The sequence below is a fragment of the Lynx canadensis genome, chromosome A3 (assembly GCF_007474595.2).
Source record: "Lynx canadensis isolate LIC74 chromosome A3, mLynCan4.pri.v2, whole genome shotgun sequence".
Classification (NCBI taxonomy): domain Eukaryota; kingdom Metazoa; phylum Chordata; class Mammalia; order Carnivora; family Felidae; genus Lynx; species Lynx canadensis.
In genome coordinates this window covers 1,385,299-1,405,642 of record NC_044305.1, presented here as the reverse complement: position 1 = coordinate 1,405,642, position 20,344 = coordinate 1,385,299, and the positions used below count along the sequence as shown (strand labels likewise).

Sequence of the window (20,344 nt, the reverse complement as noted above, 5' to 3'; positions counted from 1 at the left end):
GACCGGCAGCGGGGAAGAGCCCTGTTGGGGTCGCGAGCACGCTTGTGGGGGCCCTGGGAAGGCTGGTGGGGTAGCCGAGTCTCAGGAGCGGCTGAGCAGGGCCGGGGCGGAGAGTGGGGCCCCTCACAGTCGTGGTGGGGTGGGAGTGGGGTGGAGAGGCATGGAGGGGGGCCGTGGAGAGCGCCGGGTGTCCCGAGGCCCTGTCAGCAGTCCCCCTCCTCCCGGGTCTCCAGGGGCTGTGCCTCTTTGGGGGGGTCACAGAGAGGACCCAGCGAGGGGCTCCTCGTCTTCTCCAGGGCCGGCCAGGACCGAGCTGTGCCAGCCTGGTGACTGACGAGACCCTCGGCGGGGCTGCCTTGTGTTTCTGCTGTTGTTCGTGGCCCACACTCCCCCCAGAGCTGAGCACTTACCCTCCACCTGCAGCCCCCCCACCCCGTAATGTCCCGGACCTGCCCATTCTCCCCCCGGGGGCCCTGGGGTGTGGGTTTGGGGACCCCCTGGTGGCCGTCCCTCTGGCCTGGCTGTGTGTTCTCCCAGGTCCCCCACGCAGGGCTGGTGCTCTAAGTATCTCTTGGCCTCGGGTGCGTAGATGCACTTTACTTGAGTATTTAATGTCCTCTCTCATTCATAAAATAAACAAGGGAGGTTTATCTGCAAGTGGCTGTGAACTCCCGCGGTCGCCCTGCGCAGCCGAGGCCAGGAAGCCCTCAGAACTTGACCGAGGGGAGGCGCGGGCCGGAAGCGGACAGACCTATTCTTTTACTTTGAAAGGCTAATGGGGCTGGGCGGGAGGGTCTTAAATCTTCCCCCAGAAAACCCCGGCGGAGCTTTGGGGTGGGGTGGGGGGGAGTCGTCCATCAGCTCAGCGGACGGCACACGCCCGCTCAGAGAGCTCTTGATTTAAGGAGGCCGTGGGTCTGGGGGTTTCTGTGTTTAGTTTACGGGCTTTGGAAAAACTCCTTGCACTCTCCCTGAACACCGGGCTCCGGGCTGAGCGCTGAGGTCTTCAGAGGGGCTCTGTTCCCTACCCCCATCCTCCTGGAACCTGCTTGAGTGTCACGGAGGGAAGGGGCCCCTAAAGCCATCCATCTCGGTTAATCCCGTTCCATATGTCGGGGACGGACTTCCCGGCTCCACTGAAGAAATCCCATCCCTGATTATGGCCAGCGCAAAGGGTCAGGCTGCTGCCCAGACCTCCTTGTCCCTTCCCCTGCCCTCACCCCCAAGAGTGGGAGACGGGCCCGCGGCTGCCACGGTCGAGCTGAGGACCGCTGCCCGTTCTCCTGGGGACACTGTGTCCAAACCATCCGAACCTAGGCCCCAAGTTTTCTTGGGTGGCTCAAGTCCCAAGGACAGGCTTTGTCAGCCTCAAGCCGGCCGGTGCCCTTGGATGACCTGGGAGTTCTCCCTGCAGGGTGAGGGTCAGGGCTCCCCGCTGGCTGGCCCCGGGGGTGTGGGGTCCCTCCCGACTCTCTGGGCATCCCCCACCCCCACCTCCCAGTTTGGAATTGCTGGAGAGAGATTCCCATAGAAGGGATCTGGCTGGGCCCTGGCCCAGGATCAGCTGTCATGACCCACTGGGCTTGAAGGGCTCCTGGTAATTCTTTCAAGATCTTCAGAGAAACTCCCCACTTGCTCTCCCTGTGGTCTGGCGGCCTCTGCTCGGGAAGCTGCGATCCTTTGTCCTTCCCTGCCACCCGCCTGTCTTGTCTTCTGTGGGGAGGCCCTGAGTGTGGGCTGGAGGGGCTGGGGCACTCCTGAGTCCCCCCTGCCCCCACCGACGTCACCCCCAGGGCCTGCCTGGGGGTCTGGTCCGGCAGGCCTCACACGGTGGGAAGGGACACAAGCCCCAGGACAGACCACTGGGAAAGGGGGCACTGTGGCTATCGGACCAAAGGGCGCGGAGGGTCAGGGGGTCGAAGTTGTGCTCTCTGCTGTCCCCGTGTCTGTGTCCCCATTCCCTGCCGCCCCCTCTCAGCCCCTCCTACTCTGCACAGACAGTGGCTTCTTCCTCCTCGTCCAGGCACACGGCCTGCGCTGGGTCTGACTAGACCTGCCCCGTTCCTGGCCACCAGAACCTGGCAGAGGTCAGGTCAAGGGCACTGCCCACCGTGCTCTGCTGCCTTCTGCGCATTAAAAAATAAAGAATCGTCAGAACAGGGTTTGAAAATTGTGTAATCTCTAAAATGTTTATGTTGCACAACTTGGCACATCTCACACGAAGGAGACACGACTTAGAAAAGATGAATTTGGAGGTCAGACGGGAAGCCCTTGTGCGCCACCCCCCCCCCCCCCCCCGGGAACCAGAATCCCTCCGACTCGCCCCGCCAGCCCCCAAGCCTTCCTGGGGAGGGGCCTGCCCCACCTTGTGGTTGACCAGAACGTGCCTGGCTCTGAAGGCCCCTGGCCTGGCCCTCTATTCCCACCCACCCCTGGTGGTCCGGGCGTGGGAATCAGCCCCACCCAGCACCCCCCCCCCCCACCCCCCGACCCTGGCCAGGCCCTGGGGCCCAGCTGTCAGAACTGGCCCTGGCTTTTCAGGGCGGGACAGCAGTGCATGCTCTGTCTGGGGTTCCTAACCGGGGTTCCTGGAGCCCTTTCCCTGTGGGCACAGGGCTGTGCTGGTGGAGGGCGGGGGTCGCTGTCCACTCGGGTTGGGCTGGGGCTGGCTGGGTGCTGCTCTCCCCGCCCCCTTCCAGGTACATGGGTGCAGGGCCTGCATGGATCACCCCCACGCAGGTCCCCCCCTGGGAGTGTGCTTCTGGGGATCCCGCCTCACCCAGGACCCCTTACCTCGCATCTGCCTTTCCGGGGACCCCACCTTACCCCTCTTGTCCCCGTCTTGGACTGTCCTCAGAAGGACTGAGAGCTGTGGGGTGACTGAGGACAGACGGAGGCTGACCATCCCCATGGTGGGTGGAAGGACGGGCTTCCGGGGGCAGGTGGTCCCGGGAGGGCCTGGCCGGCCTGCCCCCCAGACGCCAGCAGGGGCACAGGGTCCACTCATGCACCGATATTCCACCACCGCTGAGTGTTGGCCAGGCCCTGGGCTCAGTACTTTGTTGTCCCCTCCCGCTCATAAAAGCCTCGGACAAGGCTCAGGGGAACACGTTTAGAACGAGCTGTAATTGTTAAATATTCTCGGGAGCTCTTATCTTTAAGGCTGTCTCTACACAATCCCTCTGTCGTGTAACCCACCCCTCTTCTCGGGCATACAGGGTGTCTCCCTCCTGCCCCCGGCGGTGGGACGGCTGTGCTCAGAGAGACCTCCTAGCACTGCCCGAGAAAGGCTTCGTGGAGGAGGCACCATCAGAGGGTCTTGGCCCCTGTTCGGTGCACAGAGGGAAAAGCATGTGCAAAGGCCCAGAGGCGTGGCGAGCCTGGATGCTGGCAAGTGTCCCCCACACCCAAGAGAGGACGCAGGTGTGGGAAAGGGGAGCCCTCAGGTCACGGGGTGGTCAGGGTTCTGGCCAACTGCGCGGTTGCTGGGGTGTTACCTGGGCCAGGATGTTTGGAAACAAAGAAGAAACCGGCCCAGATTTGCATCACGGGAAATCTGAGCTCCGGGCCGCGAGGAGGGGTGGAGGAGGGTGGGCAGCTGGATGGGAGGGGCCGATGGTGAGGAGGACCCCGGCCGGGGATTCCGCAGACACCATGGGGGAGCAGCGGCTGGCAGCAGAGGGGCGCAGGTTGTGCGGGGTGCGGCTCCCACGCAGGGAGGCCCGGGTCCCTCCTGCAGGAGCGGAGCTCCTCCTTGGCCGGCCGCCTCGATGGTGGTGGTGGAGGAAGGCCGTCGGCCAGCGAAGGAGAAGCCCGGATGCCTCAGGGTGTCCTGCCCCAGAGTCCAGTGTGGAGGCCCTGCTCTGGCCTCCTGTCCTCCCACCCACCCGCCTCCCTCCCCCAGGCCCCAGCCTGGCCAGACGCCGTCCACCGGCGGTGCCGAGAGCCCTTTATCAGATAATAAATAAGGCGGCTGGAGCCGTCCGTGTCAACATCTTGGCGGGCGTCACAGGGCACTGGGGGTGGGGGGGCTGCCTGCCACGGCCTCCGAGTGGTCGTCTAGGGCCGGCCGCCCCCAGCCCGGCTCCAGAAGGGCTGTGGGGCTCAGCCAGCCCCCTCCCCTTTGGGGCCCGTTCAGCGGCTGCCGCAGCGCCTGTGGGAGGAAGGACGGGGACCCCCCCCCTCCCGGCGCCCGCAGCCTCGCGGCCTCAGGGGGCACCTGGCCTCTCTGGCCTCCGTCGGCCGAATGGGGGTCCCCCTGGGGGCTGGGACCCCGGCCTCGTCGTCCTCTTCCTGAGTGCCTGTCCACGCGGCCTGGAGAAGGGCAGCCCCTGGGCCGCCACCAGCTGTCCACGGTTCGTGGTGAAGGAAAGCAGTGAGAAGTGACAAAGGCGTGGTCCCTTTCCCAGAGACAGCGGCCGGCTGTGTTTGGTGGCAGAATGGCCTGTTTCTGATGATGGTGACGGCAGTAACTGTTCTTTTCTAAGAAATGGCCTTATTTGGTCAAATAAAAAGCTGGTACCCTGCATGGCTCGCCCCGAAGAACCCTTTTCCCTTCTTAAGGAGCTCATTCCATTTTCCCCGCAGGTCCGCAGGGCCGTGGGGGGCAGACCCGGGCTGCAGGGGGTCAGCTGGGGCGGGCGCGGAGGCACCGAGTGGGGCCGCAGCACGAGGGCCCGAGGGGACGCACGTGCACCCTGGCGTGGGCTCGGGACACACTCTCGGCTAAACGCAGCGGCGTTCGGAAAAGCGGGGAAGCAGCTGCCCCCGGGCGTCGCCCACCCTGGGTCCGTCCGAGAGGACGTGCGGGCGGGGTCCCCTCTGAGGAGCCCCGCGACCCCGTCCTTGGCACGCCCTGGAGTGAAGCGTTGGGCTCTAAGCGCGCGCGTGTGTGTGTGTGGGGGGGACCCCAGCTGAGGGGACTCCGGGCGTCACCCCTTCCTCTGTGTTCTCAGCTCTGCCCGCATCAAGGCACCCGGACGGGCCCCAGCGGGGGCTCAGTGGACGGGACAGCCGCAGGGTCGGGTCCCCTCCTGCCGGCTCTGGGGCGGCTCTAGCTGGGAAGGTGACGGGAATCGAGTGCACGGTCAGGCAGCACGGACGGACGGAGCGGCCTTTGCTTCTGCCCGGCGGCTCCGATGAGCGGCCGGCTGCCCACGCCCGCCAGCCTCCCCGGCCCATCCGGTGGTTTCCGGCCGGCCAGGCGGAGCCGAGGGTGGGCTGGCAGGAGGAAGCACCACAGGAAGGGGGTATTGGCGGCCATATGGAGGCTCCGGGTCCCGAAGCTTCCGGCCCCGAAGGGGCACTGGGGGCAAAGGCTTAAATTAGCAGCAACGCTCATGCCCAGAGGTAGGACGCTCAGCCTCCCTCGTCCTGGGCACGACACATCCAACAATGACGAAAACGGAAGAGACGGCTTCTTCCTTCCCTCGTCGTCAACCCCCCCTTCCTGTCAGGATCCCTGTTCGTGGGCAGGGAGCCGGGGGGCCGGGACATCCAGTCCCCCTCCTCTTTGTGAGGACCCTACCTGTCCTACTGGGGACACCTCCAGGAAGCCTCCTTGGGTTGGGGAGTGCAGAACGCCGCCCCCGGATACGGGGACCCCCAGGCCCGGACCAGCTGCGCACGTGTGTGCATCACTCGGCCACAGGCACATGGCACCCTCCCCCGGCAGATGGGGAGACCGAGGCTCCGACAAAAGCCACTGGGTTCCCAAGTGGTAGCACCGCTGGGTGAGAGGATGCCGTGCTGTCCCTCCAAGCCCAGGCCCCCACGTGGCCCCCTCAGTGGCCAGGTGCCTTGTGCCACCGCTCGGAGCCCTGGTCTCCCCCATCGGAGAAGAGGGGACCCGCACCAGCCCCCTCTCGGGGGGGACAGGGCGGAGCGCAATGCAAACCCAGAGGAGGTCCTCGAGGGTGCCGGGTGGCCTCCCGCCTCTCCTGCCCTCCGGGGCCTCTGCTCCCTCACCTGGAGCCTGGGCGCCCCCCACCCCCGCCCCCCAATGGCCCCGGAGGACGGACGTTGTCCCCGGCACAGCTGCTTGGGCTGGGAAGGCCGAGCAGGGAGTTGCCGCTTGGTTCTTCCAAAATAACGGTGAGGGTCTCTCGCTCGGGACCCGACGCCTGGTCGGGGGGTGGGGAGGCGGGAAGGGGGCACCGCCCTGCCCAACTGGGCGGCTCCTCACCTGCTCTCCTGTGAGTAGCCTCCCGGGAAGGGCAGCCCGAGGCCTGTGGGCACGGAGACGGGACGGCAGCGGGGTCTCCCCCCCGCGACAGGGGCGTCCTGTCCGGGCTGAGCCCCCTCCGCCAGGCACGTCCGCGCACAGGCACCCCGCCTGCAGGTGCCACACGGTGAGAGGCAGCGGCACCTGGCTTGCCCGCCGCACCCCAGTCAGAAGCGCCAGGCCTACACGCGGACACAGGGGCACATGGGGACCAGCGCCCCGAACCTCAGCGCGTTCCCCGCGCCCCGACTGCGGCCCAGACCCGGGGCCTCCTGACCGCGCAGGGATGGCTTCTCCACGTGTGGGCCCCCAGGCCGGCCCGGCGTCCCTCTCCCGTGCCGGTGGGCGACCTCGAAGGCACCCCGTGTTTGAGGGTCTCCTGGTCGACCCGGCGTGGTCAGCAAGGTCCAGCAGACCAACACACGGAGACAAGTGTCCGCAAGGAGAGGCGGCCTGAGTGAGCACCGGACCCGCTGCTGACCCGGCGGGCAGGGACCGGGCTGCGAAATCCCACAGGCGTCGGCAAAAGAAATGCAAAATCGACGCCTTTATTTTACATTTTTTACTCACGGCATCGTTTGTCTTTAAAAGAAAAAAAAAAAAAGACAACACCACGTGTAAATTGTGCTGCTCGAACTGGAGGTACAGCCTCAGGAGGACGCGTTCTGGAAGCTAACGCCAGGGACCACGGTGTTTAAATACGAAAGGCGAGCTTCGGCCAGGAGGCCTGGCGGCTGGCAGCTGCTCCTGCTGTCTCGGATGTTGGCTGGCGAAGGGCGGCAACTGAGCGGAAACGAGGACGAGGCCCCTGGCGAGGCGCGCCCCGCTCCCCTCCATGCCTCATTGTCTCCCCGACCCCGGTGGCTGCTCGTCATTCGGTTCCTCGGGCACAGCTCCTTCTAGCCGGCCTGACCAACTAAGGGGTCACCCCAGCGTGGGGGGAGGGCTTCCGCAAGTAAAGGGGGGCTAGTAAGGATTCCTCTGGGACAAGCCTGCTGGGATGATCCGAGGTAGGCCGGGACATGCGGTCACTCCACCACCAGCACTGACAGTGCCTGTGGGGTCAGCACAGGACCCCAGGGCCTTCACTCTGTCAGAATCAGTCACGATACACAGATTCAGTCAGAATGAGGCCCTTTACTGCCCCCGCTGGGGAAATCATCCAAATAAATACACAAGTAGACGACGACGCTGGTGTGAATGGCTTGCCCTTGGGGTGGCATCCTGGCACAGTGCACAACCTGCACATCCGTCCCTAGCAGTCCTTCACTCACAGGGAGGGAAAGTTCTCTGTGCCGTGTCTTTATCCGTCAAATGTGAGAAAAGGAACAGATCCTGAGCCTGAGGAGGTCCCATGTCGGGTGGCTCCCCTCATTCACGTTGCCTGCTTGAGCTTGACCTCGGCCCTTCCATTTGTGATCCTGGTTTTACAACAGGTGGCTTTTTTGTTGTTGTTTGTTTTTTTCCAACTGGCACAATGTGTCAACACGGCGATGGCAGATGTGGACAAGAGAACTGTCGGTAGTGGGCCCTCCAGGTCAGCCCCGGCTGGAGTGGCCCAGTGTCACACAGCCTTTGGGGGAGTCCCCTGCTGTCTGCAGGGGGGGCTCAAGGCCTTCTCATTAGCCTCTCCCCCTCTCCGGGGCCCGACCGCCGTCTGTACAGAAGACCTCCCCGCCACCGTGTTGAGGGATGCCCAGCGCCTCAAGGTCCCGCTGGCTCGTCTTCTGGTGGATGGACCGGATGGTCCCCCTCTGCCGTGTTGGAGCCAGGCAGGCAGCGAGGCGGGTCCGATGGACGCCCGAGGCCCTAGGCCAAGGCCAGTGCACACCAGGCCTCCTGGCACAGGGTCCCGCCGAGGCCAGCCTGGGGGCCCAGGGCTGCAGAGGGGAAGGCAAAGTCCTCGGGCTCGAACTTGAACTCCAAGTGGCTGGGAGCCAGGGGGTCATTCACCTGGCCAGAGGCCTGCAGGGGGAACAGGGGAAGCACGAGAATGGAGGACTGGCCAGTAGGCCTCGCTTGGCGTAGGGAGCCCTCGGGACCGGGACGTTTGTCGTCAGAGGCCTTCTCAGACCCTGGAAGAGGGCGGGAGGCCCCGTGTGACGGACAGGACAACACGTGAGGGCGTTCAGCCTGGAGCGTGCCACAGGTCAGCTGCTGGAACCAATGGCCAACTGAGTGCTCAGCCCTGAGCTCCTTCCTGGGAGAGGCCCTTGGGGGCGCTGATGGGGGTCTGACCTGGTGGGCGAGTCAGGGTTCCCTGAGGAGGTGCCCGGGAGCCAGCTCTGGGTCCCCGGTTCCACCCCACCTGACTTACCTGGGAGGTGACGCTGGACCCAGGGCACGAAGGGGATGCCAGGTTGGATTTGGGTTTCAAAGTAGCTGCTGAGCTCTCAGTGTCCGGGACAGCGGGCGGGGAGGCCGTGGGGTTCCCTGTGCTGCATCCTGGAAGGGGGGGGCACATCCAGCTGTACTGGGCACTTAACGGGTCAGAGGGACTGGGTGTGGCACCCTCGACCTGCCCTGCTGCCCCTCAGCTGGGTAGGCTCGCACCGCCCGGCCCCTCCCCAGACCGGACGGGTCCCGGGGCAGAATCAGGGGTACTTGTGCTTTGGGAGGGCAATGCTGGAACTAAACGTGCAAATCTCTAGGGGTGGGAATTTGCGACACTCAAAGCGACTCCAAGGGGAGAACGTGTACCCCGCAGGAGGGCTGGGGACTGGCCTCTTCCTGGCATCCCGAGGGGCCCTGGTCCCTCACACCTGAAGAGCCCTTGGTCTTCGCAGCGTTCTTGGGCTTGCGTTTCCGCGTCTGGATGCTTTCCTTCTTCATCGCCAGCGGCCGAGGCACCTGGCAGGGGCAGGCAGGGGAGGGTGACCGGTCCTGTCTTTTCTCACCCTTGGGCCTCTTGAATGGCCACATGCCCTGATGTCAGCCCTGCAGAGCTAGTCACTCTGGGAGGTGACGGAGTCGTCAGAGCCCTTGGTGAGCTGCTGGCCCTGGGCTTGGGGCCTTCCTCCCGGCAAAGCGGGCAAGAGCCAGTCCAGGCCCAACCCCCCAGAGCTGTAGGGGCCAGGAGGGCTCTAGGGGCGCACAGAGGCCACACCAGGGGCCTTGCCCCTGTCTCAGGTTGAATGGCTGCAGACCTGCCTCAGCGACGCTGAGCCTCAGTAGGCCCATCTGGGAAAAGGGCCTAACGGTAACAGCATAGGCCTGGAGCGCGCAGTCAGTGGGGGCCACGCGGGAAACACGCTCGGCCCCGCTCTGCCACCTGCCTCCTCAGGGCCCCGTGTCTCACGTGACCCGAAGAGGGCAGCCCCGCGCCTGCCTCCCCCCTCCCGTCCACTCGCCGCGCCCCATGCCCCGCCCCCAACTCGCCCCTCCCCCGCCCCACCCAGTCCTCACCCGGGCCCCTGCCCCACCCATGGCCCGCCTTCCCCTTTTCCCCCCCTTCCCCCCTCCACTCACCCCGCCCCGCCCCATCCAGTCCTCACCACCCCCACACGGCCCCGCCCCTGCCCCACCCATGCCCCCTCCAGTCACCCCGGCCCCGGCCCCGGCCATGACCCGCCCCGCCCCGTTCACTCACCCAGGCCCCGCCCCCCCAGTCCTCACCCCGCCCACCCCGTCCGCTCACCCCGTGCAGCTTCATGTACAGACCGCAGGCGTTGCACACCGGCTCGCCGTCCGCGTTGCGCCGCCACAGCGTGGTGTTGGTCGTGTGGCAGTTGCTGCAGCAGAGGCCAGCGCGGCGGGACGAGGTCTGTGCACGGGGGAGGCTGGTGTGAGCCGCGGAGACAGGAGCACTGGACCCGGAGTCAACCAGGGTCCGCCCGAGTCCCTCCCCGGGAAGCCGAGGCCACATCCTGACTCTGTCTGGAAGGCAGCTGCTCTTACTGGACACGATTTGAGTTTCGTCTCCCTGCCCCGGCCCTCTCTCCCATCTGCCTCTCGGTGCCAGGAGCTACGCACAAGGGGGCGCCCTCCTGCGGTCCACCCCGGCCCCGGGCTCCCCACCCCCGCCAGTCCACCCACCTTCCTGGCATGGCAGGGGGCCTTAGGACCTTCCCCAGGCTGTCATATGTGGCAACAAACAAACAAACAAAACCTCACACACCAGGATGCCAGCTAGATGCGAACTTCGGATATGCAACAAAGGCTTCGCAGAAGTGTGCCTCCGTGCAGTATTTGGGACATACTCACACTAAAATGCTAGTTGCTGTTTATCTGAAATTCACATTTGACTGTCTTGTGTGTGACCCTGACCTACCCCTTTGGGCTGCACCGAGGGCCCCACTTCCTGCACCTCCGCTCTCCCCATCCAGCTGCTCCCTTAGAGCTCATACTGCCGTCACACCTCCCAGAAAAGTTGCACCATCATTGAAAAGTAGGAGTCCGAACCCCTCCCCTTGGGCCATCATGCCTCCTCACGCTGAATCCTTCCTACGGAAACACTCAGGCCAGGGCACGAGGGTGCCAATGCGGGGCCTTGAACGACAGTGCTGGTTTTCAGCGGCACTCACGAGTACACACACAGAGCTCGCCTGCACCTCCCACAAACGTCCTCACGGTCGCCTGTGCGTCTTGCCAGAAGAGAAGCCTCGGTTCCGCCCCGCAGCCGCCCCCGCCCCCCCCGCAGGTGTGGAAACAACCACAGGTGGAATCGATGCCGCGCGCGCGCGCGCGCGCGCGCGCGCGTGTGTGTGTGTGTGTGTGTGTGTGTGTGTAAAACAGCCAGAAGTCCAAGAGCCGTCTCTCTGTACCCTGGGAGTGCAAGGGAAAAATCTGGAACCTGGATTAAGCAGTGAATTCTTTCTTAGTGAACATAAATTAAGATTAACAAAAAGAGGGGAAGAAAGGACCTGGACAAAAATTTAAAAAGTCTGTTCGTTTGTATTTTCCTCTCGCCTCGTCGGGCTGTGTGTGCTACGGATGGGGCACCGAGGCTCAGAGGTGCTGCTGGGCCGGAGGCATCGGGGTGGACGGAACCGCCCCCCTGAGCCCAGCGCACTGCGGGGACACATCCCCGGTGCCGTCCCTGCCCCGACAGACGCCCGAGCCTCTGTCCTTCCTCGCTGCCTGCACAAGCGGCCAGGCCCCCCCCCCCCCGCCGCTGTATTTTGTTTTCTTCTTTGGTCTGTTCTTCTCAAAAGAAGTTAAACTTCAAAGGCTGCTGGCTGCAGCAGCTCTAGGCTCCGCACGCGTCTGATTCAAGTGAAGAAATCAGGACGCTGGGCGGCCCAGCCAGGGCGGGCCGAGAGCCGGAGCGGGGAGCAGGGAGAGGGGCCACTGCTGCTCCTCGGGCTGGGAGGGGTGAGGCCAGCTCACACAGCGAAAACCACTTTTCAAAGTAAGAGACGCAGCTCGAAACTCACGACAAGAGGTACAGCGGGGGGAGGGCGCACGGCCCCATTTCAAGTGGGTCCCCTCATCCCGCTCTCGGAAAAGGACACGGTCGACGCTTAACCTGACAAAGCGTGCGTCCCTTGCTGGCCGAGGGCAGGCCGTGCCAGGGACAAGCCTGTGAGGCGGCCTGTGCGGGAAGGAAAACCCGGGGTCCTCAGTCAAGGTCCAGATTTGCTCCTGGAAGGATGCGGGCCCCTTCCTGGAGGTGGCGCCGCCGGGGCCCTCTGGCCTTGGCCGCAGGGCTCTGACGTTGGGGTGGGGTGGGGCTGGGTGGCGGAGGGCTCTGAGCACCTGGCCACACAAGCAGGCGCGCAGGTGTCCGTGGGGCCACCTCAACTCTCCCCACTCGCTCGCCCACACTGACAGAAGCCTCAGGTAAGAGGTCCGTGCCCGTGACTAAGATGCACCCAGGATGCAAAGGGCAGAAAAGATATGAACTCCTTTGGGACTGGGGGTGAGGCCTAGGGGTGGTGGACGCACACTGGTTATTGTCACATTCCTGTGTTGTTGGTGACAAGTTTCTAGAACTTCTGTAATCATTTGAAAGAAGGTTAGGACAATTCTCTCCGGGGGCATCGGTGCTGGCCACCCATGAGGGAGAGTGAGGCACGAGCAGGGACACGTCTGGGGTGACCGGCCCAGCCCTGCCACGGCTGCCTTGGGGCCTGGGCTCTGGTCTCAGCACTCCCCGAGAATCTCCGAGTTTCCACACGAGCCCGGCCCCGCCAGCCGGGTCACCCTCCCTGAGTGCCAGGCAGGAGCCCAGAGACAAATCAGAGGAAACCATCCATGAGGAGCCAGCTCGGAGGAGAGGGGAGTAGGACCCCTCTAGGGGTCCCCTTCCTAGGCTCGTCCCGCATTCAGATCTGCGTGGGCCTGGACGCAGGGATGACCAGCTGACCGACCACCCTCTGAGGCCGGCCGCCTGGGGGGGGGGTAAGTTGAGGGCATTCTCCACCCCACAAAGCGTCCTTAAAGCTAATCATTCCTTGTGCCCCGGACCAGGACGCGGAGGCCGCACCAGTCCACAGAGCGGGCTAAGGCCTATCCAAGCACCCCACCTAAAGTAATCTTTCCAACGCAGCAGGGGGACAGTGGGTGCAGGGGCCTCGGCCGAAGACCCCAGACAGGTGCATCACCAGCGGGGGCGGGGAGGCGGACAGTCCCAGGCCCTGCTGCGCCGGGCTGCTGGGGGAAGCCACTCTCTGAGCGGCTTGAGCCCTGGGGTCATCACAGGGCTGCTGTGAAGGTGAATGCCTCAATGCCTCATGGCCCCTGCCTGCTTACCCCCACGTCAGGAATTTTCTGCTGGGAGGTGAGCCCTGTGAGGGGTGGGGGGCAGAGACGGGAGGATCCGAACCTTCTCTTCCTGTTTACCAGTGTTCCCATCCCCACCCCCCGGGGGAGAAGGGAGGGAGCAGAGGAGCAGCTGGCCTGCTCCCTGGGAGTTGGGGGGTGGGTCAGTCCCCCAGGACACCTCTGCTTTAGCCTGTTTCCCCATCTGTGAGGGCCACACCAGGTGCCAAGCCAGTGCTGTACGTGTGTGTGTGGGGGGGGGGGGGGGGGGCATGATCACAGGGGCAGAAACATAAGTGAGGAGGTGATATGGATTCTGAGGTATCCCCTCCTTCCGGGAGGCACAGTGTGGGTGGAGGGGAATTAGGGGACCCGCGGAGCCCCAAACTCCAGGCTCGAACAGGGAGAGGAAAACAGTGGCTGCCCCCAAACTGCCTGGGTCAGCGCTGCCTCCTGCCTGCCTGGTCTGGAGCCTGGATCGGTCGTGCGCCTCCACCGCCAGGTCTGGGTTTCCCGTCAAGGGCCAGCGCCTGAGCACCAGGAAGCCCAGAACAGCCGGGCCCCCTGCAGCAGCCTCCAGGGACGAGCCCCCCACCCGCCCTCCGATGCACCAGAAGCGGCCAGAGCCGGCTGACCGGCCGTGACAGGGCTCACACCAGCATTAGAGCAGAAGGCCCGGCATCCCCAGAAACAGCCACGCCGGGACCCAGGACTCAGGAGTCGCTGTGGCCTCACGAACTCTAGACCGCTTGCAAAGGCGGGCCCTGCCACGCGCAGAATTACTCGAACCTCCAAGTTTGCCGGTGAGACGGCAGAGAACTAGCGCCTCGAAACCTTCACACAGCCTCCGGGGACTCTGCCCGGCTGGGGGCAAAAGTGAGTCCCCGGTCCTCTCCGCTCAGCACCCAGCCACACGCCAGGAGAAACCAAAAGTGAAAACAAGTTTTGCGCATGGAACCACCGCAGACCCGGTCTCAGCTCCAGCCCCCTGGTATCGGGGGGGGGGGGGGGAAGTGCTCCCCAAGAGCAGGGGTCCCCAGGACCCCTCCTGCATTGGATTTCAACCCCCTGCCACAAAGCCACCACCCAGCGGCCACCTTTCCCTCCAAACCTCACGCCCGGGCCATGTCACCTTGCGCCCCCTGCCACCCTCGGAGCCGCAGGGCTGAGCCCCAGGAGGCCGCTTGGGTCCACAGCCATCCTGTGCCCCGGGTCCCGGGCAGAGTCACCGGGTGGCCCCTCTTCCGGGGGGGCCCACAGACCCAGGGCAGCACCGCCTTGGGCTCAGTGAGCCCAGCCCTTCTGCGGAGGCGCGCTGGGCAGGGCAGGGCCTGTGGCGGGGCCTGGGCCTCCCGGCGGCTCCCGGATGGACGGCAGACAGCGCTCCCAGGGCCCCCTGCTGGGGCACCCAGCCTCTCTGGGGACTCAGCTCGGCCCCCTGCAGGCGGCACTCACCAGGCGCTTCTGTGGGCGCACGAGCGGCCTGTTGACTCCGTTCATCTTGTGGTAGAGGCCGCAGGCGTTGCACAGGTAGTGGCCGGTGCCGTCACGGCGCCACAGCGGCGTGGACAGGGCCCCGCAGTTGACACACTCGCGACCCTCACCAGGGAGCTCTTCCAGGAAGTCCGGCACTGGGGGGACAGGCAGCTGGTCGCGGGCCGAGGCACTGCCCTTCCCCGGGGCCCAGCGTCTGCTGCGTCTTCCCGCTGTGTGTGTCCCTGGCTTTCATTTTATTTTAACATTTATTTTGTCTAATTTTACTTTGAAACTTAACTTTACATCTTATAAAGTTTGTGCCAGATTAAAAGAGAAGCTGGTTAGGGTTGCCTTGAAGGGTGGGGGAAGGTAAGTCAGTCAGACCCCCGGGCGGCAACAGAATGGTTCCCCTTAGAACCGAGGTGTAGTTTTGATCCCCTGGGGAGGCGGAGTGGTCAGCACCGGCGGAGGGAGGTGGCCCCAGGGCCTCCCTCGGCCTCTGCAAAACGGGACGTTAGGAGGGCCGGGCTGAGTGGATGGTGCCATCCCACAGAGCCTACAGCCCCTGCCTTTCCTGTCGGCTTTGCTCGGGTGGCGACCACCGTGGAACACAGCTGGGCCTGTGCCACCGCTCAGGGGCCCGCAGGGCAGAAGGGAGAGGTCCCCGGCTCCCTCCCCGGCGGCACCGGGTGCCCTGTGGGGGCCGGGTGGGGGTCAGTCCTGCGGGAGCCGCCCTGGGTGACGGCGGAGGGGACCCGCTTCCTGCGGCTTGGAGGCAGTCGGGGCCGAGGCGGCTTGGGGGTGGGCCTGCGAGGCTGCACCCATGAAGTAGGGCGGCCCAGGGGCTTCCCGCCTGCGGCGAACACAGGCGTGCACCCCCCCCCCCCACCGGAGCAAATGCGCCTGAGGGGCCTGGAATCCGATTATCCAAATTGGCACCCCGGGGGCGGGCGGTGAGCCACTGAAGCCAGGTCTCAAATTAGAATATGTAAACATTCTAGAAGGAGCAGAGTGTGGCCGCTTACTGAAATAAATCGTATTCTGAATTTTATAAAAACCACTTAGAAACTTCTCATAAGAGCGTATGAGGTGAGCTCAGCTGGTGAGACCCAGGGGGTTGGGTTCAGGAGAAAGGAAGCCCAGGACGGCAGTTTTGGTCTCAGGGTGGGTGACATTGTGGCAGATGCTGTATTCTGCCCGCGTGTACTTGTCCCGCAGTTCTGGGCCTGGCGGGGGTGGGGGGGGTGTCGCGGGAGCCTTGGCCGGGTGCAGGACTGCACCCCAGGGTCACACTCACCGAAGGTGGCTCTGCGGCTCGGGAGGCCAGCTGGGCGGCCCTGGAGGCCGTGCAGGACGCTGCCTTCGAAGGGTCCGGAGGTCCAGGACGGGGCCACCTCGGTGCTCACGTAGGCGGGGTAGGCGGCGGGGTAGGACGCGCCCACCGGCCGCCCCAGCGGGGCCGGGTACTGCTCGCGCGCCAGCAGCGCGCCCTGGTAGGCGCCGCCGTCCCGGGTCCCCGCGCCGCCCCCACTGCCGGGCCCGGGGGGGCCGTGCGGAAAGGGGCAGGCGGTGGCTCCGGGCGGCTGGGCGGCCGGCGGGTGCTGGCCGCCGGAGCCGAAGGCTGAGGAGTCTGCGGCCGCCGCCTGCGCCCAGCCGGGGTGCGCGCCTAGCCCGGGGGCCTGGGGGCCCGGCTCGCACGCCGGCAGGTAGGGCAGCATGGAGGGGACGCGCGCGGGCGGCACGAACACCGGGGAGCCGGCGCCCGGCGCGTGCAGAAAGGCGCCCGAGTCGGCGTAGGCGGCCTGGCTGGGGCTCGGGGCCAGCGCCAGGCTCTGGTACATCTTCTCCGACGCGGCCCGGACCCGCGGGGAGGGGGCGCCGGCGTCGAGCTCCCGGCCGCTGTGCGCCGCCTCGGCGCCCGCGTCCCCGCTCCGCAGCGGGCCGCGGGGTCAGCACGGCGGGGCGCGGGTGGCCCCCGGCGGCCCCGGCGCAGCCCGAACGCCGAGCTCACCTCCTCCACGGCCGGGCCTCCGAGCTTCCCGGGGTGCGCTCGCCAGGGCCCGCGGTCGGGGGGGCGGGGGCGCCGCGCTGGGAGAGGGCGCCGGGCCCGGTGGGGCGCTCACGGGCTGGGGGCGAGGAGCGGAGGGCGCGGTGGTCTCGGCGGGCGGGCGACAGGCGGGCTGGAGACTGGGAGCCCGGGGCCGCGCGGTCCCGCAGGGAATCCCGGCGCCCCGCCGCCCCTCCCCTCCCCTCCCTTCCCCTCCTCTCCCCTCCCCTCCTTCCCTCTCCTCCCCTCCTTCCCTCCTCTCCCCTCCCCTCCCCTCCCTCCTCTCCCCTCCTCTCTCCTCCCTTCCCGCGGGGTCAGCGCTGGGGCTGCGGCCGCCGCGCCACGTGACCGGAGCAGGCCCCGTCGCCTGTCCCGGACAGGGACGCGGGGCACCCGGCGCCCAGTCCCCGCTGAAGCGGGCGGTGGGAACCAGCCGGCGCTCGGTGGGGGCGCCGGGCCAGCTGGGACGCGGGGACGTCCCCAAATTTGTTCTGGGGGGGCGGGGGGGGAACTCTCGGACCCCCACCCCTCCGTCGTCGCCAGCCCCGCTCGCACCGAGGCCGGCCTGGCGTCCGTTTGGGGCCCTGCGGACGAGTCCGAGAGCCCGAGTCCGCTGCCGCTCGCGCCGTGGTGGGGCCCCGTCTCTGCACCCGGACTCGGGGCCCAGCGCCAGGATCCGGCTTCCACGGGGACCGCCCAGCTCGGTGTCCCTGGGCTGGAGCCGGGTGGACGAGGCCCTCCTGCCCAGGGTCCAGCCGGAGTCCCGCAGTTTCCTCAGTTTCTGACCGCGCGGGATCCCAGCGGGCCGGGCGGAGGTGAGGGGGCGAAGGCGGGGCGCCACCTGTCTGTGCTCCTTGTCGCCTCGCCCCCCCCCCCTTCCCGGCGGATGTTCCCTGGGCCCAGGCGGTGGGGTGGGGAGCGGGGGCTCCGGAAGGTCTCCTCCAGGATCCAGGAGTGTGGGATGGGTGGGAGGCCACCTGGGTCCCTGAGGTGCCCCCTGGCACTCCCTGGGTGGCCCCCTGGTGGCAGCACTGTGGCAGAGATGGCCTTTCCTTCAGCCTCCTGCTGGATGCCCCTGTCTCCTCCACAGGCCCCAAGCTCTCTGCTGCTGTCACAGCACTGCCTGGGTGACCCTGGCTGGGTAGGAGCAGGGCTTACCAGACAGCCCTTGAGTGCGGGACTTGGCGCTGTGAATGTCCTTCGTTTAAGAAATGGGCCCTTGGCTCACCTTTGCCCATGGCACCTCCATGGTGGCCTAGACTCTGGGGCTCTAGGCCTGGGGTGGGGGTCGGTGAAACGGCCACCGCTTGCGCCTCTCCCTGCGTTCCCTGTGCTGACAGCAGGCAGGGATTTGGGGTGCTCTTTGAGGCACCCGGGGTGAACCTGGCTGGGCTGCCCAGGAAGCACTGTCCTGGGAGGTGGCAGGGAAGGCCCCCCACTCACACCCTGGCTGGAGACCCCGCAGAAGTTTCCAGGGCAGGCCCCTGATTCTCCACAAGCCTTGTCAGGTGCCACGGGGAAGGGGAGCATGGCCTTGGGGCAGGTGGCCTTGGGGCTCCGGACTGCTTCCCTGCCCCTATGCTCCCCCAACCGCTCCACTCCTCCCCCCTCCCCCACCCCACCCCTCCCCTCCCCCTCCCCCCTCCCCCACCCCACCCCTCCACCCCTCTCCCACCCCTCCCCCCTCCCCTATCCCCCTTCCCCCAACTCCCACCCCTCCACACCCTAACCCCTCCACCCTCCACCCCTCCGAGCTCCCATCCACCTGCAGGGATGGACTCCTGTGGTGCCCGCTCTCCCCACCTCTGGGGTCTGAGCCGGGGCCCCTCCTTTGCCCATCTCTCTCTGGACTTTGCCAGTGGATCTATCTTTCCCTCTTCTAGCTCTTTCAAAGTGGGACCCGAAGGACGGAGAGGTGTCCCCGTGCTACTCAGGGTCCTAGAAGCTCGCTGTGCCAGGGGCGCCTCGCAGCTCTGGGGGGCCCAAAGCAGGTCGAACCCCACTCCTTCTGCCCTCAGAGCCCAGGTTACTGAGAAAGTGGACATGGAAAGGGGGGGATGTCCCGCCAGTGCCACTGGCGGTGAAGAGAGGCGAGACGGGGAGACCCCACCCCCACCCCCCAAGGAAAGGTCCAGAGAAGAAGGAAAGATCCACGACCGGCCTGGGAACAGGCTGGGGCCGTGGGGCAGGGGCTTGTCTTCTGTACCAGGGATAAACTGCCGTCAGTCCTCGAACAGCAAGTTCCAGCCTCCGTGGGCCACGTGCTTTGTCTTGTGGTGTTTCCTCTTAATTCTCGCATCAGTCTCAGGATGTACACGATGTTATTATTGTTCCCGTTACAAACAGGTAAACAGGTGACAGAGAGGTTAGCTAACGCGCCCAAGGTCACCCAGCTAATAATTAAACTGGGTAATTAGAACAAATGACACCATTCATAAGGGAGGCAATGTCTGGTTGCTTTTTCTGTATTCACCAATCTCTAGAGTGGACATGAATTAGTTTCACAATTAAAAGGCCGAGGCTCTTCCAGGAGAATGTGGAGGCGGGGGCGGGGGTGGGGTGGGGTGAGAGCTGCCTCTAAATCCTGGTCTCCAACCGAGGAGCTTACTCTCGAAAGCCCCCTCACTGGCTGTGCCCCACACAGGACCTTCTGCTGTGTCCAGGGCTGGGCTGCCTCCCCTGCGGTCCTGGGGCAACAGCCCCCTGGGGTTGGGACGGGAGCCCACCGCCCTGGAGCCTAGAGCCTGCGGTGGTATTTCCTGCCCCCACTCCGGGAGCCGGACCCCGTGCCCGCCGTCCGCCACCTTGGGGCGCAGCCACACCCGGGGGGGGGTGTGTAGGGACAGTGGTTGTCTGCAGCAGCCTCTGGCCTCTTCACAGATCACTTCCATTTGAACCAAAAACAAAGGCATCTCAGCCCGAACGGCAAAGCCCAGGTCCTTCCCCACCCCAGGCCTGCCTTGCCCGGCCTCCCCCTACCCCCCACAAAGGCCTTCTGTGCCACTGCCCCTCAGGAGGGAGGCAGGCGCCCCAGTCCCCCCACCCCCCACTAGCCCCCCTCCAGCTGCAAGCCTGCCTCTCCCCTAAGCCTTTGCCCATACTGCTCTTCAACGTGGAGGACCCTTCCTTTGCTCTCTTTTCTACTTGATGAACTCCTACACATCCCTCAAGGCCCAGCTTGCAAATCCCCTTCAGTCTGGCTTTCCCTGATAAATTGCTCTCCCCCCTCCCTTGTGCCGCATCATGTTTTGTGGTCAGTTGGCCGTGTTCCTGTTCGGCCTTCTCAGCAGACACTGAACCTCGAGGAAAGTTTTGGGGCCAGCAGGTCTGAGCACGAACGTGAAGCTGTCAGATCGTCGGAGCTCCACGTTGTCATCTCAGGGCTGTGTGACCTTGGGCGAAATACTTTTCTCTCTGTACCTCTGCTCATCTGCCATGTGGGGGGTGACAGTGGTGCCTGCCCTCCCACTGGCTTTGGGAAGAGTTAGTGGGACTCAGGGTCTGGCCCAGGAGGGTACCCTGCAGGCCTGAGGCAGGTGTGTAGGGAAACCAGGGGAGGGAGCAGAGCACTGGGGCTCCAGGATCTCAGCTGCAGACAGGTAGAGACTGTGCAGTTGGGTTCCCCGGGCCCTGAGAGCGGGACCAGGGAGGCACAGGAAGAAATTTCGGCCCCAGAGGTCAGCCATGAGTGCCCATCCCCCACACCTCCCCCGGCTTCCCTCTGGCGACCTGGTCAGGGTGGCTGGAGGGGGACACGTCTCTGATGTGGGGACCCCACCCCCATGACATGAGGGTTGGCCTGTTGAGCCCCTGGTGACCAGGCAGAGTTCCTCTTCCAGGGCCCTGAGGAGCTGTGTTCAGGGGTCTCGGGGAGAAAGATCCCCAGGATGGGAGTG

The 20,344-nt window shown here is 65.6% G+C and overlaps 1 protein-coding gene across 1 annotated transcript; it reads right to left on the bottom strand.

Annotated features, from left to right (window-relative positions):
- Positions 1-7,879: 7,879 nt before the first annotated feature.
- On the bottom strand, positions 7,880-16,242 carry GATA5 (GATA binding protein 5). Its single transcript, XM_030309228.1, has 6 exons — positions 15,699-16,242; positions 14,381-14,556; positions 9,861-9,986; positions 8,986-9,073; positions 8,541-8,668; positions 7,880-8,188 (listed from the first exon to the last, which is right to left on the bottom strand). Exons 1-6 carry the CDS (start codon positions 16,240-16,242, stop codon positions 8,033-8,035), a joined length of 1,218 nt encoding a protein of 405 aa, XP_030165088.1. The 3' UTR covers positions 7,880-8,032.
- Between the last annotated feature and the right edge of the window lie 4,102 nt (positions 16,243-20,344).

Coding starts and splice junctions, on each gene's coding strand:
- GATA5 (XM_030309228.1), bottom strand. CDS start 16,242: ATGTACCAGAGCCTGGCGCTGGCCCCGAGCCCCAGCCAGGCCGCCTAC. Junction 8,669..8,985: donor GAAGACCAAGGGCTCTTCAG/GTGTGAGGGACC, acceptor CCCCCCTTCCAG/GATGCAGCACAGGGAACCCC. Junction 8,189..8,540: donor GGTCCAGCGTCACCTCCCAG/GTAAGTCAGGTG, acceptor TTCCCCCTGCAG/GCCTCTGGCCAGGTGAATGA.